The sequence below is a fragment of the Rhopalosiphum padi genome, chromosome 1 (genome assembly GCF_020882245.1).
Source record: "Rhopalosiphum padi isolate XX-2018 chromosome 1, ASM2088224v1, whole genome shotgun sequence".
In the NCBI taxonomy this organism is placed as follows: Eukaryota; Metazoa; Arthropoda; class Insecta; order Hemiptera; family Aphididae; genus Rhopalosiphum; species Rhopalosiphum padi.
In genome coordinates this window covers 46,465,373-46,486,388 of record NC_083597.1, presented here as the reverse complement: position 1 = coordinate 46,486,388, position 21,016 = coordinate 46,465,373, and the positions used below count along the sequence as shown (strand labels likewise).

The 21,016-nt window shown below is 27.3% G+C and overlaps 1 protein-coding gene across 1 annotated transcript; it reads right to left on the bottom strand.

The window, feature by feature from the left end:
- Window positions 1–11,625: 11,625 nt before the first annotated feature.
- On the bottom strand, window positions 11,626–18,660 carry LOC132918193 (uncharacterized). The gene is given in 9 exon segments (XM_060979320.1): window positions 11,626–12,822; window positions 13,241–13,537; window positions 13,603–13,792; window positions 14,426–14,820; window positions 15,255–15,338; window positions 15,340–15,460; window positions 15,781–16,125; window positions 16,221–16,316; window positions 18,475–18,660. Coding segments are annotated over 7 exon segments (2,190 nt in total). The 5' UTR covers window positions 16,035–16,125; window positions 16,221–16,316; window positions 18,475–18,660; the 3' UTR covers window positions 11,626–11,973.
- Window positions 18,661–21,016: the final 2,356 nt, after the last annotated feature.

Genomic DNA, 21,016 nt, shown 5'->3' with positions numbered 1-21,016 from the left:
ATAAAATATATAGCACAGTAAAACTAATTCAATATCTTAATTACTGGACTATTCTATTGCCTTAGAATATTTGAACTGTTATAAATCATATAACATTACTAGCTAAAGTTAAAATCAACAATATTTTTTTAATTTTTAGAAATAATAGTATTTTTTGTATCTGGTGAGCTAAAATAATTGTTTGATACAAATTCTAACAAAACATGTTCACCACTAGAACCATAAGATTATAATTTATTTATTTTATATATTCATTTAATAACTCAGCTACTTAGTACTTCCGCATATTATTTGATTTCCTTTTATTCTGCTATTAATAGTTTATACAATTTAAAAAAATATAAATTATTCTTAACTACTAACTGGCACTAGTGGCACTTGAACAATGTTATTAATCGTAATTTTCCTTTTAAATACGTATCACTGATAAACTATATCGTCGCAATAAGTGAAAAATGAAGATATTTTTAAAAACCTAATTGTATTTTAAATTGATAAATGATGATTATAATAATCACATTAAACTAAAATAAACATTTATAAATATGTTATACCTTAAACAGTACTTATTTACAATATTATTATAAAACTTAAACTATATAAAACAATACACAAGTACTTGAAGTACTTATTATATAAAACTTTAATCGAATATTTTCCATAGAAACTCAATTTGAATCTAATCTATTCCTACACAACGTGAAATTTTGTAAGAAATAATATACAAAGCTATATAATAAAGACTAAAGTCCCATTCATGAAATAATATTAATTTTAATGTTGGTTAGGTTAGGTTTGAATTTTGCGTCCTCTTAGATTTGCGCCTGGAGCATATATAGATACCGCTTCTTATCCCTTTCTCAGTTCTCACTATTACTTATTTATTTGCGGTACTCTGCTACCAAGTCAAACATACACAATCAGACAATTTCAAAATCGTATGAAATACTTCACACAAGGTTTTTAGATATGAAAAGATATCAAAATTTCAGTAAGGTGTTCCAATTTTCTAGTAAAAAAACATTTAATATCTTATTAGATAAGATGACAAATCAATAAATAATAAATTATTAATGAAAGCTACTCGCCTACACAATATGGACTACCCGTAAGTGTCACATTCGCAAAATACAAAAATAGATTTACGACTTCATTAAATGCCACACTATGTGATCACTCTGATCAGTAGTCTCGACGCTCATCGTATACGGAAACCCGGAAATGCCCTGTACACATCGTGCACACACACGTGCAGTACAATAAAGGTGTATAATGTTATTACATCAGTGATGGTGCGCACCTATCCGTAGGTATCTACAAACACAAAATCGAACGATTTCGAGCCGTTTAAACGCCTCGGGTGCTTATTAAACAGCCACATAATAATATATGTATATATACACCACCACTCGGTGCAGCAGTGCTCCACTATTACACGCGTGCCATAAATAACAGACTTTTTAATTGGTTATAATATACGTATACTGCAGCAGCTGCACTGATATACGTGTCTCTTATGTATAATATATTATTATATATTTAAACAGTGTGCCGTGTACCTACGTGTGTCGTGCATGTATATATTATATATATAATATTATATTATAATGTGGCGGACTATACAGGCAGGCACTTCAATGTATAATAGAAGGGCGCACACGCGCGGGATGCGATTTTCTCCAATCGAGTGGGAGTCATCGAGCTGCACCAGCAAATACCGACCGGATCGCGCGTATATAATAATAATAATATAAAATATATAACTTTTACGACACGCGTACACGATAAGTATAATATCCAAGCCAACGGGTTTCCTGTGTTTAATGTATAATGTGCATACTGCAGTGTATATATATATATATATATATATATATATATATAGGTGTATAAATTATAAGTCTATATACTATATGTATATACATTATACGTATTTAATAACAATACGATTTTTGCACCCGCCCGTCCCGTTCATCGTCACATTCTCAGTCAGTTCGCGAGTTTGGTCGTCATTATACGATATATATATATATATATTATTGGGTAAGAATCATTACGATGAATTATTAAGATTGTCATTATAGTTTTCGTCCTACCGATGTACATTCTTACTATCATAATTATATTAAATAATAATGGATGGTATGGACCTACGACGAGTTACGTATTGCTGTGATATTATACGAGAGCTATTTTTTGCTCTTCGTCGTGTTTAAAAAAATGTTTGTATATGTGTTAATCGCTGTGGAGTACACTGCAGTAAATGTGTGACGGTACCTTATCGTTAAAAATCTCGTTTTCCGCTAATGATATATAAAATTTTAATTTTGTCGCTGTGCATAATTTAGATGACCTCTTTCCATCTATATATAATATATATATATAGGAATCTATGATAAAAGTATTCCGCAGATTTGGCTAAACACCGCACACACACACACACACTTCCTTTTATAGATATTAAATAACTATCACAAATCCATATTTAACATAAACAATAAATGCATACATAAATATATATTTTTATTCGAGTTATTATTATATTATTATTATTAAAGAATACACGAATGTCATAAGAGTTTTAAATTCGTGTTGATATACTTATAATAAATTCACTAAAAAAGAACTACATTGTGCACAATATTATGACAAAAATGATATGTATATATACACACAATCATGAAAATTTAACATGCATTGTACATATTGTACATAAACATTAAACATATATTATTTTTTATTATTTAGTATAATAATAATATAATATAGTGTTAGGTTAATTTGGTTGATTTTAAGTTGCTGAATTTAGTATATTTGTGTTCAGTTATCTATCATAAAATTATAAGGCACTCGGGTATATTATATTGCCTAGTGGGCAGTGGTTATATAGTTAACTAGTTATCCATATTTCGTTCAGTAGTACGGAATTTCAAATATAACATATATATAATATATATATATACATATATATATATAAATTTCAATAACACTTGAAACAGGTATATACAAAACAAGCATCATATTGCAACATATATAATGTCAAGTATCTCAATTTATTTATTTTTAAATAAAAACAAAGAAAAAAAATCAATTTCAATAAAATCTATAAAAAAGTTATATTATATATAGTTAATATTCTCGCTTTTCCTTTTGAAAAGTACTCTTACCCCGAAGGTTCAAACTATGTGAAAAAGTTGAAGATTGAATCATTTTTTTTTTTTTTGCTCTAAAAAGGATGACAGACACAAAAATAAAAAACTCACATCATCGTAAAACCTTATAGTATATTTATTTAAAATGTTGTGGTGAAAATCAAACAGATGGCGCCACAAAATTATTTATATGTTGCCGTTTTCAAATTTTTGATTACAGAAGTTAGGTCGGTTCTATACACAACCTTTAAGCCTTACTCCCTAAGATCCACATCGAAATCGAATAAATACGTAGTTTTGAGTTAATTCAGTTCAGGATAACTAAAATAAGCGGTGCATTAAAATGTAATTCTTACATAAACGAAAAAAACATAACATAGCATAATTAGCATTTTAAAAGTGTTTAAAAGTTACAAGACAAAATTTTTATTAATTTAATTTGTTCAAACTTCACCAGCCGATAATTTTGAACCTTTGTACAACACGTCAATGCGTCATAACTAGACCAGTAACACGTATGCGTAAGTTATGTAAAAGGAAATCATACTAATATGATATATAATTATTGACATAAATTTAATTTTAAAATTTCAAAAAATATGTTGAAATTTGAAAATAATTAATATTAAGAAAAACAGTAATCATGAATTCACGATAAAAAAATCATTTACTTTGCTTAAATTTTAAATGAACTACCTACATATTATAATGTGTAAAATAATATCGATAAACACTTTGTAAATTAAAAAGCAAAATAACCTAAAATATTTGTTATTAATTTAATTAATCAGAATTTTAAATATTTTCAAGTTTGATTCAAATTGTTCGAAAATAGATAATCTCAGATTAAAAGAGTATATTTGTTAATAAACTTATAACAGGTAACAAAATTACAATTTGTACGTTCGGCGGGCGCGACGTCTGCAGAATATTGAATATTGTATAGAATATCGATTCTCAGTTTATCGATGCTAATGTACGCTCTTCATACAGCCGAACGCTATTATTATCACCAAATACCAATAATAGATATCGTAAATGTCATCTAAGAAAAAAATTGAATGCTTAAATAACCGTAACAAAAATTCAAGTATACGGACGTCGGACATATAAATTGAAATCTCCAGATTTATGTTTTATGTATAAACGTTTAAGCTTAAAAATCGTAACAGTCAAAACCTGAGCTTCCTGAGCGAATAATATATCACAGCTTAAATTTGTGACTTGTGGGGATTCCATCCAGACCCCTTGTGGCCTTGTACCCCTCCGTAAAACTACCCCGACACTGTTCGGTTATTAAGGTAGAATGTTAAGCGATTATAAGACAAGTTTAAACACAAATTTTAGTAGGAAACATTTAAAAGTGCACTTTATGGACACTTTAAAAACAAACATAAAATTATGCACAAGTCTATGTTACAGGCGTTACAACCATTTCCTATCGTATATAACCATTACACATATATACTCCAGCCAAACTCTACGACAACAGGTAACAGCAGGTACGATAAAGTTGAATAACTTTTAAACGTGTTTGCTACAAACTTAAAAAAAAAATGTCCAACAACGTTATATGAATATTGTTAGATAAGTTTTAAGGTTTTGTTTTGCATATTATGTAGTGCTGGCTACTTAAACGGCACTACAAACTTAAAAATTGAATAATATTAATATTAAAATAGTTCCAACAAATTCTACCGACGTCCAACAAGTCCGAGAACGGTTTTCGATTGTTATGCTAACTTTGTCGAACCCGTTGTTCGTCATCATGACTGCAACGTTTTATTAAAATTATCATTTTGCAGTCTCAACACATTCGCTTCATTGGCCTGGCCTTTACTAATTGCTTACTTGCTAAAATGTAATTATTATAATACTGCTAAATATTTGTATGCTTGATATACGACAATACAGATTACAGCGAGACACTGCAGTACTCTCGACGAGATGCTCTATATATTATATTGTTTTGAGACGATCCACTGGTTGTTAAAAAGTATATTTTTACAAGATTGCATACACTACGTTGTGTCTTATAATGTGCACATATACAATGCACTATGTGTACAGCGTGTATACATATTATACAGTTGTACTTTTACGCTATACCGCCGCCGGCCAGGGGAAAAATGAATACACGGTCCAATTAAAATAATATATATTCCAAAAGAAACGCATGATATAATAATATACGAGCACACGCGTACGTACTTTAGACTTCGTATTACACTATACTCGCGCTCGCGTAATGGCACGTTAACTTCTTCAGCAGTCCAGTTTTTTATTCATTATTTTTCGTGTTAAACTCTCCCGCGGGCAGCGATTCGTGTATTATACGATATATTATTCAGATATACCTACGCGTGTACATAAACTCTGTTGTCATTGAGAATAAGATGTGCGCATTGCAGGTGGTATATAATATACTTAAAATACGTAACAGTGTTGTATTCGTGTGGTATAGAGAGGTCATAGGATTCTCCTGTCTTTGACCTTTTGTTATTTATCGGTTCCGTGGTTTCTGCAGCCTCAATGTCTGAAATATTTGCTATAAATAAATAGGTTAATCTTAGTTCCTGATACAATTATATGGGTTAGGTTTAGGTAAAATAATGTATCAACATAACTTTATATGAATGTAATTTTTGATGTTCCATACATATTACTTAAACGTCTTAAACACACTGGATTTACATTGCAGTGAAATAATGCATGAATGTTTCAAATGATGTGATTATGATGATTCGTGGATGTTAGCAAAAACAGGGCATTAAGTGTTGCATCAATGTTTTTTTTACATCTATGCGACTCGCATTGCGATGTTAAATGTTCCAATAAAACATTGATACAACAATCCGTTGCACAGTGAGTTTGTGAATTTTTAATATGCAAAAATAAATATTAAAACTGTACTTGTAAAATACACGCCAAGATGACATTAAGCCACTACAAGTAAGTTATGTTATGTTTTTAATTCAATAATAAGATTATAGTTTAACAATATTTAATAGTTATAATGTGTAACGTTATAATAATAATACATAATATGGTTAATAATTAAATGCTCAGAGCATTCTGTATTTTTACTTGAGGCACCAATGCACCATCATTCAATATTCACACTATTCTTATTTTTGTTTTCATTTTAAAATATTAGTAATGCTGTTATAATTAGTATCAACCTATATATATATAGATAAACACTAATCCACTACCCTTATTCCCTGCAACTTTATTATTCATTACCTATAAATAAAGAAAAAAAATTGAAGCCCCAGAGTAAAATTTCGGCCAGGTCGACACTGGTTATAACCGCATCTCTCGATTTTATTCTATAATATGCTATATCTACAAACTATAATTGTACATAGGTACCACTATATTATATTTCAAATTTCAATAGTAAAGGTAAATTTCCAATATTAAGATCAATTCTATAATTTTTAGTTTTAATCTTTGTTACATTTTACAAATGTTGTACACATAATAAATAATGTTTGACAATTGATTTTTCTGTTGATTATATAAGTAATAAATAAGAGCATCAGATAAGTCAATATAAGACAACTGTGAATATTTACATTTACATGATTTATTTTTTATGTACTTTATTAATGATAACTATAATAGTTATGTGATAATTTAATGTATATGCGGATGTTATTGTGTTAGACTAGTTAAATTTATTTTGGTGATATATATATTTTTTCGTGTAGGTATACATTATATTATGCGAGTACTGACTTTTAAAACGAAAAGAAACTAAATGAGATTACTTTTAAGAGTTTCGTAAGCCGCGAGGCGCATCAATTCAACGATTTAAGATCAAGGCCATTATATTATTATGACTAAGTTTGGGTCAGCTACTCAGCTTTTATTCGGCCGAGAGAAAGGTTCGATACCTATATAATCATTTATTAAAAACATACGGGTATAATTTATAATGTAAATAAATAATATATTTAAATAAACTATAGTAATATTCAATAGCTAGGTTACTATTGACATAAATAAATGGAACTTTGGGCACAGAATAAAACGGTTTTGTAATAGGTAAAAAATATATAAGTAAAAAAAAAATGTTAATTCGCCACTGATCTACGATACACATAATAACACGTATCTATAATAATGCTTATTGTTTATTGTATAATTATATTATTACAGTATGAAAACGATGCTGACATCGTGTAAAAAACGTAAGAGCATAATATAATATATAAACGTTTAATAATAGGTATTTAAGTATGTCGCCAGTATCGGTATTTGGAAACGCTAATCCGGTATCGATGATTTGTGCTCGTGTTTTTTTTTTTATGTCTTATCGACGCGCGACGTCAGGAACGTCATCTTATATGGACGACCTTAATCGACCACACGTCCGTCCGCGTGTCCCACGCTCGTGATGCATCGTGTATATTATGTTATTAATTATTATAATACAGTGTATTATACGTATAGTATTCCACGTTTTTTCATTATTCTATGCCTATATAGGTATGTGCATACTTCATAATATCGAATTCCGTTCTAATAACTGTTTACTGTTTACTGTATAATTATTTAACTATATAATATACCTATGTGTGCGCACTATTTACAATGATGCTGTCGCCGACGCTTATTATTATTTTCGAAAATGTAACACATATTCCATTTGGATGTAGGAACTCAATTTCACTAGAAAGTATTGTATTATAGTATAGTATATATAGTATAGAACAAATTAAATTAAACTAAATTAAATTCATATGGTAATTATTATAGCGGCGTGTTTAGTATGAATCGCTCTTGAATTTAAAATTGTATACCCACGCCGTCGAATACCATCCCAGCGTATAGGAATGTTATGCCAAAATGTATTACCCATCATATTACATTTACCTTAACTGAAAATTCCATGTCGTTCGACTCAGTCTAATAAAAGATAATTTGTAAAAGTACCCATTCGAGTACAGATGCAAATACTCATATTGAAAAGTATCCTAAATAGGTATTTGAATATTCAGAAAAAAATTTTTTTCTTGTAAATCAACTGAACCAATTTTTCTTAGCATTTTTATATCTGACATTAATTTTAAAGAAGATGTAACATTCAACTTGGTATAGATGTAATTTATTCATCTGCAGTTTTCTTCGTCAAACGCATTTGAACTATTCTCGGTTGGATATAAGTTACATAAAAAATATATATTAAAATGTATTATATATCGACAGTTATTAGATATATATTTTGAATATTCATTATATATGAAATTAAAACTAAATAAATAAATATATTTTTTTCGATAAACGTGATTTAATTTATAAAAGAAAAAGTATTTGAAAATTATTATTTGATTTTATTTTCAGATATTTTTATAGAGTATTTAAAATACGTAGGTATTAGTACTTAAAAAGTATTTGAATATTTTTATTTAAGTACTTAACTTAATAAGATTGTCATTTATAAAATGTATGCTTAAACGCCTCTCTGGCCTCCCCTATTTTACTACGGGGGATGATGTGGAAATGTTTGCAGCCCCTCACAATATTGGGATGAAATTCGTCAGTAGACCATCTGCACCAATACATACCTACCGAAACGCGCATAATGTATTTAATATTAAAATGCGAGGTTATCGTTTTTCATTTCTGTGACAACTTACTATTCCGTACAGTTTAAACTATATATATGCAGTATGCACGCAGTTATATTATCGTACATCCGCTGCTGCAGTATACGAACGGAACACATTTTCGTACAATTTTATAATGCCATTGCACTGCAGTATTATTGTATCATTGATAAATATGTAATAATAATATACCGTTTCGCGATAGGAGTAATAATTTAAACGGAACACACGTCGTATATAGCCATATTATATTATTATATATATATGTATATGTATGTATATGTATAACCAGTCGCCGGCGGCCGCCATTGTTATTAATTATTATTATTAATCGTCCGGAAAGCCGCGGCGGCGGAGAGGAAGGAATTCAGAAGAAGAATAAAAAATAAGAGGATGAGCCGTATAGTACTGTTTACACGATATGCCATATGCATATAAGTATATATACGTATTATATATTTATACACTCTGACTACTACTGCAGGTTATACGCCGGCCATGATAATACTACTGCTACGACTACGATCAGTATACGATGATGTACGGCGCACGTACACAATAATAATAATAATATGTGTTCGACCGGTATAATGGAGACGTTATCCCGAGATGAACTCTTCGAGCCAGCGCTGCACACATCGATTAACGTTGTCGTAAACAACCGAATACAATAATACGGATAAACAATAAGCATCATCTCGCAACACGCGAGGCTTTTACGATAATTGCAGGTATTATAATATATTACATTGCACAATTAACGCTACGTATATTGTAGTTATTACACTATACAGAATACACAACGTCACCGTATAATAATAACAATATAATATATTACTATTTATACATTTCCCGTTTGGTCGCGGTGGTCGTTGTTTCCCTATTTCTGTGCCTCCTACCGGAAACGTTCCATAAAGTACAATACATTTTAATACTTATATAAGTTATATATTATATATATTATCCAATCGCCGACAATAATAATTCAGTATCCCACTATATCGCATAGAATTCCGACGCCGTTTAATGTTGTATTCGTATAATGCGTTTTTATAATATAGCCATATAGGCACATTATTTTCGGGAGTTAACTGCCGTTTCCGCCAAATGTATACCTTTCCTTATTCTACCGATTTTCTTTTCTCCCAAATCATAAATTTATGAATTCCCTTTTAAGTCAGATCCAAAGGTCTTTTGATTTTAATTGTATAGACTAGTGTTTCTCAACTTGGGGTATACGCGAAGAAAGTCTTCCTATTCCTACATAAAAAAATAAAGGTTATTAGGTTACGATAATGGACAGTGGTACGTGAAAATTGTCTAACTGTGAGCTGGCATAGTAATAAAATTTAGTGAGTTTAAATTCACCGCTTATAAATTTAAAATAAATGTAATAATAAAAATATATTTTTTTATCATAAATCTATATTGTTAGTTTGTTTTTTAGTTGTAACCTTCTTTTTTTCCTTGTTAATCACTACAATATTTTATTATATATCCTACATTATTTTATCATTATATGGTTCACGAAAAAATAATTGATCATATATTTTACGTATTTCATTGAGAGGCCGTTCTGATAATGAAATTTGACCGTAAAAAATGCTTTCGTACTTCCCATTTTCCTTAGCTGTCGTTAGTCGCAGAAACATGATTTATACACCAAAATAAACTTGAGAAGTTGAACTAGACAAATGCGTTCCAGACTTTCGAACTGATTATATTTGCATTTGAAATTTTTAAAAAATCATATAAAATCGAAAAAAAAATATATATATATAAAACTGGAACGTAGTTGTCTAGAAAAACTTTTCAAGTTTATTTTGGTGAAAAAATCATATTTCGACGACTAACGAGAGCTGAAGAAAATGAGAAGTACAAAAGCATGTTTTAGTAAGAGAAATTAATAATTTACAGTTATGTGCTACTCTGCTAAATATATAGCAGCAGCGTACGAGAACAATGTTCATACTTCTCATACTACCACCCCCCACGTGACTAAAACCGTACCACAAAGAAAGTCAAAACTGTTTTTCATATCGTGGCTGGACCACTTGTACTTAATAAATAATTTAATAATTATAGTCCATACAAAAACAATAATGTTGGTGACAGAATAATATTTGTTTTATTTTTACCATGAAAGATTAAACCGATATCAAATTTTATATTTCATTTAAAAAACTACAATTTGAATGATATTTTTTAAACTTGGAAAGAATTTGATGACGAAGTTAATTTTATTTACGTTAAACCACATATGAAAAAAAATTATGAAATTTAAATCGATATAACTACTCCTTTAGGTACCTACATGGTTATATACAAAAAATAAATAAATAAATAATTGCCTTTTAAGTAAAGTAACTTGTGCAATCATAGTACATACTAATTCGATATATAACTTATAATAGTCTAAATAATAAGTAACTTAAATCCCTAATTATTATTATTATATTAATTGTTTATGTAAAGTAGTTAAATACTATATTATTTTTAATTTGTAAGTTCGTCTAACACAGATTTTTTATTTATTAAATTCATTGATAATTTATAATTTATAAATTAATTGAAGCCAATTCAAAACAGCATTAGTACTTACCAATTACCTCATACGAATACAAAATTATTATTAGCCATTATATAATATTATAATAGTATGGAGATTGCTGTGTAATTAAGTCATAGGCTGCGCAAAATTTCATTATTACAGGATAAAGGCGTTTTGGATAAATTATTATAAGGATAATTGTGCAGTTCATTATGAAAGATAGAGTTAAGTTAATACATAGAACATTAATGTTCTATAGTAAATTCACAAAAAAACATAAAAATAGAAACGATAAAAAAAAATTAGATTAATAAATGCTAAACGATTTATGTTTATATATTAATGCTTATATTATCTATCATTATTTAGGACATTTTAGGTTGAATGCAAACATATTTTCTTTAAAGAAAAATAATCTAAGAAATACTTTATATAATTAGGTTAAAGCTTATTACAGAATGAATTGTTTATGAATGTTGAAAAATATATTTAGAGTCTGAACAATATTGATTTCCAAGAAATAATAAATAAGTAAATACATTTGGAATAAAAATTAGATAGTTGAACATTTTTTTAAATACAGTAAAAATAATAAATAGTTAATTAATAAAAATCAACGTTGATGTAAATTATAGTTTTGAATCATACATTTAACTCAAACTAAATCATTAATATCTTTGCGTGACCCGCCAGATAATGAATGATTTCCAGATGCATGTGTTGGCTTTCTAGCTTCTTGATTTTTCAGGGATTCATTTTCATATCCTTGAGAGCGTTTAGAATTAATTCCATGGTTGTGAAATATTTCAAAGCTGTTTTGGTTCTGAGAAACATTTTGCTGATTTCGCCAATTTGGTTTAGAATCACCATATCTGTTACCACTTTTATCATATATCCTACTACTAAATGGTCTTTTGATAGAGTTTTGTTCTAATGACACAACATGTAAATTGCCCAAGGAACTAAATTTGTTTTCAAACTTTTTTTGCTTTATCTCAATACTATCTGAATTATTTAAACTCTTCATTGACTCATTAGGGATTTTTACAGGTAATTCAAAACTATTATACATTTCTTTGTGTTGATTTGTTATTGGTTCTACAACTCGAGCACCATGTTTTTCTAAAGAAATCTTTTGATTAACATATTTTGAAGCAAATTGGCGTTGATGAATATTATTAGACTCATTTTGTGACGACGAATCAACCTTCTGTTTTCGCCAAGATTCATTTTTTTCTCTATTATTATTATTATATGGTTTATTATTAGGGTACATTTTGGCATTATTTTTATTGTGGAAAGCAGTTTTATTATCATCATTAAAACGACTATCATAAATATTCAATTTTGATATCTTATTGAACCGATCAAATGTATCATCTATTATCTTTTTTTCTTCTAAACTCCACTTATTATTGTTAACTAATTCATTTAATTTTATAGAAAGGACATTCAGAAATTGATTGGGTCTGAATCCATTTATCTTAAACAATGGAAAAGCAAACTGAAATCAAAAATTGTAATTGTATTACTATAAACATAAAAAAAATCAACAATTTTTTCATGCACATAAACATCAACTATTATTAACAACAATAAGTTTCAAAAAATTATTCTGTTTATAATATAATTTAAAAATGTATTAATCGTTTTTACTTTTTTAATTATTAATAATTATGTAATAATAATGGTTTTTACTTAAGACAAAAAATATCAGTATTTACAAAATTATCAAACTTTTATTTAGGTACTTATTATTTGATATATAAATATAACAACTACTTAAACTTACTTACAACTTCTTAATATATCCTTTTAAAATTAAAAAAGTGATAGGTAATGTAATAACTTAAAAAACATAGATAATTTTAGCATCCTAAAAAATATTATAAGTACAAAGTAAATAAATTTGATCAACTCACAATTAAATGACGTTTTTTAAATGTATCTTCAATGTCTGTGTCAATATACATTTTTAAGTATCGTATCATTTCTTTAGGATTATATTCACAGTAATTGTAATACATCAATATTTGTGATAAAATAATAAGCCTTTTTTTTGGACTTGGAAAAACATCATACATCATGTTTAATTTTTGAACAAAAGGAAATGTATCGACAGATTTTAATAGACATTCTAATTTTACTAACTGCCATGAACTACTAAAATTACCATTAGTTATTCCACGAGATAAATACATTTTTGCTTTTTCATAATCCTGAAATAAAACCATTATTTTTATTTTTTATTCATATAATAACAATACATTTATAAATATCATACCTTTTCAATTTTTAAATAATATTTTCCTAAAACTTGATCCACACAATAGCTATTTTTAACATTTGTCAGTTTTTCAATTAAATTGTTTATCATAGATTTTGATAATAACTCTTTAGGATAATCAATACACATCATTAGACAATGATAAAGCTGTTTTGTATCATCTTTGGCTAATAATTCAACTGATTTTCTGTACAAACCAACCAATTAACCAAGTAAATACATAATATTTTAATTAAATAAATGAATAAGTAAATAAAACTAATAGAGATCACGAACAAAATATTTATTGTTTAATTATATAATGGTTAAAATATAATTAATTCTAAAAATACAAATTAGAACACATCTTAATGATAATCCACCTTGTCTTATTAAATACCCTGGTAACACGATCTTTTAAAGTTCTGATGGTTCTATCCAGGAGCGTACCCATGGGAGGGTTCGGCCTTGGCCCAACCATTGATTGACAAAATTTAAAATTCTTAAGGTACAAACCACTGGTCGTATAGGTAATACCTTAAATACCTTTTACATGTTAAAAAAATTTGCACCCTCCCTCTTTTGAAAAATTCCTGGATACGCCCGTAGCTCTATCAATAGATAGCCTCCTTCATAAAATTAATTTAAGTTATAATTGTGTACGAAAAAGTTAGGTTAGTTCTTTAGATTTACTTATTGTGTAGGTAATTGAAAGATATATTGTATACTCGTATGTTTTCCAATAATAAAAAAAAGAAAACATAAGTATTTTAAAAATTGCAACAGAACTTTTAAATTATCAGTACCTTTAAGTTGATACTTATAGAAAATAACTACTTACTTAGTAATGTCATAAGAAAGCTTATAATATTTGTTTGATTCTTCTCGGTTATTTTTTAATTTATTAACATATGCTACTTCAAAATAAACTTTAGAAGCTTTAATTAAATGTCGAGCATTAGTTTTAGCAGAGCTTAATATTTTTGCACAATCTATTTCATCATTCTCTGGCATAGCTAATTGTTCGTAATAACGTCTTACTCGTCCTTTAGCTTTTAGCCAAATAACTATCCATTTAGGTTCAGTAGAATCAAGAGTTCGAGCTTGATCAGCAAATTTTAAAGCTATATCATTTCCTTTAGGCGGATATTCCAAAAAAATTCTAGCTTTAACCGCACAAACTGCAGCTTTCTCCACTTGATTAAAACTATTGATTTCTTTAACATTCTTTAATAACTAAAAAAAAGAAAAATACATTAGCCTAATAATTTCTAAAGATTTGTACATCTATATAATCTAAATATATATGTTGATTTAATCTATTTTATTTAAATTATCATCAATAGTTTAATGTATAGCATAATATCCTTATATTTCATCAACATGACTAAATCAAAAAATAATTTTAAATTGTAAAGTAATATGTAAAATAATAGTTTGAGTAGTTTTAAAAATATCAAAATAACGGGTATAGAATATTTACATTGTATTAATAAATTATAGTCTTTGTGTATACATATATTATATAATACTAATGACAATTTATTTATTTTACTTATTACATAATTACTTACTTATTTAATTTAAATGGTTATTAGTTATTATAATTATGAATATAGAATTTACTTTTTAGTTATTATTGAATTAAACAATAAGTAATTAAAATTCACCTTTTTTGAATCAATTTTCAATGTTAATGCAATATATTCATAGGTGGCTTGAGCAATATGATTGTAAGCATCTGAGTACTGTTTAATTTGACTCATCAAATTCACAGGTTTTCATAAATTTAACAATGTTTTCAATTTCCAAGTATGATTCCTTGTAACTTTTACAAATGTAAAGTTCATAACTAACTATTAGTTGTAAATAAAGTCTAAAAAAAAAAATAATTTCACAAGATACGACATTATTACATTATTTATATTTATGTATTTATGTGTATAACTAATATATAATGCAGTGGTGACATGTGAAGCAATCACTTCACTTCTTAAATGGTTGTGCGGGTCGTAGGTGGATGGTTATAAGTGAGTTCTAAAATTAATATAGACCTATGTAAACAATACCTAATGAATTATATTCCGGTGCCTATGATTCTTTGTTAATTAATAAAATAATAATATATAAATATATATATATATAGAGAGAGAAATTAAGTTTTACATAAATACATTTCTAACAGACGATAGTTACCTATTTAAAATGTATTCATTGTCTTTGTCTATGATCATTTCTAACTGTTCTCGAACCTTATCAATGAGGTTAAACTTAAGGTGTTTGCCTCCTGTTAATTGTTGGATGTCCCACGAAAAAATGCTTTCATAATTATTTTCTATTTCCTTTAACTGTGTCCGAATATTTTCATCCAATCCAAGTTCATTCCAGTGGTCATCGTTGATAGACAAAGTTCCCATCACATCAGACAAGTGTTCAACATATCCAGCCATTTTTCAGTATACTATCAAACTCAATGAATAGCAACATAGATAAATATTATTGGTGCATTTGATCGATATATTTAACTACAACAACGAGTGGCTGTCATGAAATGTATGATATATAAAACAAAAACTTTAAAAATATCGTAATTAAATAAATGGGAAATAATACTACTTAATAGTCTGAATACTTACTCGTGAATTTGCCAATCATAAACCGTAAAATAGGGGCTCCCCTATTTTTTCTTAGTCTTATTGGCCTGGATTAAAATTTACAATGCGCCGACGGCCCTATGAGTAAAAATTTAAATATATTATTAATTGATATGAATACTATATAATGTTTAGATATAAAATATAAATATATATAATATTATATTATTATGTATTTAAATAGGTAATATACTAATATATAATAATGCATAATATTTATTATTTTTAGATTCTTATTAGCAAGGCTGGGCAAGTTAACGATTTTTTTTAACTCATTAAGTTAAGTTGTTTTAAAAAGAATCAAGTTAAATTAAGTTAAAAGTTACTCATATTTTTTTCGTTAACTCGTTAAGTTAAAAGTTAACTTTTAAAAAAAAAGTAACTTAACTTAGTTTAAAGTTAAAATTTTCTAATTTGCAAAAATAATAAATTCCAGACACATAATCTTGTTAATTAGATAGTTTTTCTTTACGCTCAAGAAAATTACCAGGAAAATTTAAAATGATACATCTTAATACCAATTAACTATCAAAAACTGTGTTTTTCTAAAATAGACCCTAAAATTTTGAATTATTCTTGCATTATTCTATAGACAAAAATTAACTTATTTTAGATACTTTTGAATAAAATTAACTTGAAGTTAACACGTTAATCTAAAAAAAAAAGTAACTTATTAAGTTAAAAGTTAATTTGAAAAAAATGTAACGAGTTAATTAACTTAATTTTAACTTTTAACTCGTTAATGCCCAGCCTGGCTTATTAGATTATAGCATAAATTATACGTCTATGATCATTGATCAAACTATTTCCAACTTTCCAGATAATGTTTTTTTCGTTGGTAGGTATAAACGCGGTATAATAAAATATAGTATAAATATAGGTATATATAAGTATATATAATAGCGATAGAAAAAGAAGATGCTAACAAAGTAATAAAATAGATTTAGACGAAGCAGTAGATCGATTTTCTAAAATAAAAACTAAAAGGTATAAGCTAGAATAGCATAATTTGTTCAAAAGATGACTAATGTATTTTAAATGGAGTATTGTATTATTATTTATAGTAATATACTAATATGTTAATAAATAAATATAATACGTATTTTAATTTTATTTGGAATAAATTGCATTGGTTAAATGTAAGTACCTGTACTAAATATTTTTGGATCTATACCAAAAGGCAAATAAATTATTAATGAATAATTTGAATTCATTAAAATAGAGTTTAACCCCATAAGCGACTTTATAATGAGTTAAAAATATGGTATAATGTTCTAATTTAAAATTAGTATACAAAAATTAATATATAGTATTTAGATTGATATTCTTAGCTCATTACTTAATATATATTTATTAACGTGTATAAACTTAGGGGAGAATGGGGGAATGTCAGTCACTTAAGCAAGAACTTCGATTTCTGGTAAACGGTTAGACAAAAACATTATTAAATACAAATTAAAGAAGTATTGACTTGTAAGATACAACATATTTACGTTTTAGATTTTTAAATCGAATAATGCAAATATTTTTTTTTAATTTTTTTTTTTAAAGTGGAAATGACCATCATTACGCTTATAATAATCACTGATAAACCCATGCAAAATAATAGGGAAAATCATAATTTTTTTATTCTACTCATAATTTCACAAAAAAAAATATGAAAATATTTTTATTAATATCACCTTTATTAATAATATCCTCTACAAATCATATAGGTAACATAACTTTGAAAAACCATTCAACCTAACCTCACCCCATAAGCACTGACTGCGAATACCCCACTCTGAAATTTTTAAAAACATTAATTTTTTTTTTATTGGTAATCAGTTTAAACAAAGTTTCAAAACGGATTCGTATAATCCTCGCAAATTACTTGTTATTTAATTCAAAGCAAAATATAATAAAATAAACTTAACTTGCAAAGCGTATTTTGAACACGATTCTTTACAGAAAATTCATGATACAACTTTGATAACAATTTTTTGGTGGTAAAACTTAACTGATTACTACCATATTTAATTTCATTTTGATAACAAAATTAATCATTCTACCTAATTAGCTGGTTTTTAGTTATCATAGTTTCGTGACAATCAAGGTGATCACGATAACCCCTTAACCATCATTCCCCCATTCTTCCCTAATTCGGGTTGTGAATAAGAGAATTTTCCTTTTATGTAAGAAATGCATGTGTATATATGACTATGCGTAGAGTATATGTTAAATATAGATATATTACCTTAACTCTTGCAAATCTTGTTGTTCAAACTGATCCTATCGAGTTTTGAATGGATTAGGAATTAATGAAATACAAAAGTGAATTATGAGCAATATTTTATTTTAACAAACTAAATATGATATATGAACAGTGACAGGATATTGACTGGGTGTGCGACTGAATGACTTGTTGAGTATGTTTTGTGCTTTTATAAATGAAGTTATGGAATGCTGCCTATGCTATTAATCAGGGCATAGAATACATCATCTTTCAAAGCATTTATGTATATGACATTTGATAATATATTATTTTTTAATTTATCTACTTTATACTAAATGTTAAAATTAATATTAGAAAATGCTAAATTAAATTATATATAATTTGTACACTTAAATTGCTAAATGTTAAAATTAATTTAATTTAATTAATTAATAATGATATATTATTTAGGGTAATAGTAAGTTTCTACACGAGAGTAGCAGGTAAATAATTACATACGTTAGTTCCTACACAGTAAAAACCAGGTACGTATGTTAGTTCATACACGGCGGAAAAATTAAATATGTATATACGAATTGTATATATTGAATTGCAGAATGTTTTACTGAATATTTTATGGCAGACAAACCTGAAAATACGGCTATAACAGAAATTTGTGATTATTTGATAGACTATTATAATATGTATATCAAATTAATCAATCTTTCCTCTAAAAATTTGGGCGCAGCAATGTTCTGATAGAGTCCGTACGACAAACGCATGTGAAAGTTTTCATTCAGATTTTAACTCGAATTTTTATCACCAACATCCACATATTTTTAAAATTATTGAAATTCTCAAACTTTTTTAAGTAAATACGTATATTAAAATAAGAACCACAATTAGTAACACAAAACCAAAAATCAGTAAAAAGACGCCAAACAAGAAGATTTCATAAATGAAAAAATTTCATATTATATACAACAAACAAAATTAAACGATACGATTTTGTTAAAGAAATAAACCTCATAAAATATAAAATTTCACATTATGCGATTTTTATTTTATTTTTGAATCATTATATTACTATATTATATTTATTTGTGACAATGCGCTATGCGATTTATATAATATTTTTTAATCATCATATATTTATTTTTGATAATTCGTATATACATAATATGTGCCTTTTTCCGCCGTGTAGAAACTAATAACATATGTATTTACTTGCTACTCTCGTGTAGGAACTTACATTCGCCCATTATATTATATATGTATCATTACACGACTTACACACAAACGATATCTGTATTGACTGCATCTACTATTTTAAAAAAGTGGCCTGACGTCTGACGAAAAAAAAATTGGCCTGCTTAAATTTTGGCACCCCTATTATAAAACTCAAATGACGCCAATGTCGAAAAACATGAACGGGAACTGTAAAATAAAAACGTCTATGTACTTATGTCCTAAAGCGGAAAAATTTAAAGAAATAGCGAATACTATCACACTATCATATAGGCATAGACTAAAGTACATTGATGTACTAATACCACAGAACTTAATCTGTGCTAATACAAGCCGATTAGAAATACAGTTTTAATGTGATTGCATTAGTCATTAAATAGTAAACCACTGCATAAGTCACAACAAATATTTCTCTTTTGTAATAGACAATAATAGTAATATTATTGTGTTCTAAACAGTGTTAATGCGCGCTATTTTACCACAATGAGCGAAGTTTTAGTCTACCCACTAATATGGTATATATTGCCATATTGGATATTATAAATAACATAAATATTGCTCTTTATCCTATTCAGTAATCAGTATTCTTAATTTTTACGCATTCATTTTATAATACATTATTATTATTAGACCGCTTTTAGAATTTATACCACGAATATTATGCTCTGTCCAGCGAGAGAACGCGTCGCAGACCGACCAAAATCAGTTTTTCTGCGCATTCCCAAGTGACACCCAGTCAAAAGTGAACTATTTTTGTTAGCAAAGTAACGCGGGGGGTTGCGCAGAATCGGCACGTTCTTTCGCTGGACAGAATATAGAAATATTGATAGAATAAATTATCAAAAGTCAGTCGAGTTATTTATCAAAATCAATAACTGATGTTTAATATTAAAATACCACTAGTAGATCAACAAAACTTCAATTTGTATAATATAATTCTAATGCTAAGAAAATTGTTTTTATTTAATGTTTTTTTTTATTATTTAATTTTTAGTTTACATTTTGTAAAACGTATTCCAATATTAATTGTCATACATGTTCATCCCACAATTGGTGCCTGATTTATAGAAATTGGTAGCTCTTACCATTCAACACAGTACGTATAATCTACATCTAAAATAAGGATAATGTTGGTGTATGTATATATACGTAATTAATATTCGTATAACATACGTCAAAAATACGTGTATTATTGGGGTATTAGTAGTTGGTCGAACTTAAATAGATTTACGTGTAAGAATACACGAATATATTAGGTTTAAAATACATTAAATGTACGTCTTTTGGATTTTAAATGAATATTGATAGCTATATACTTACTAGTATATATAAAATA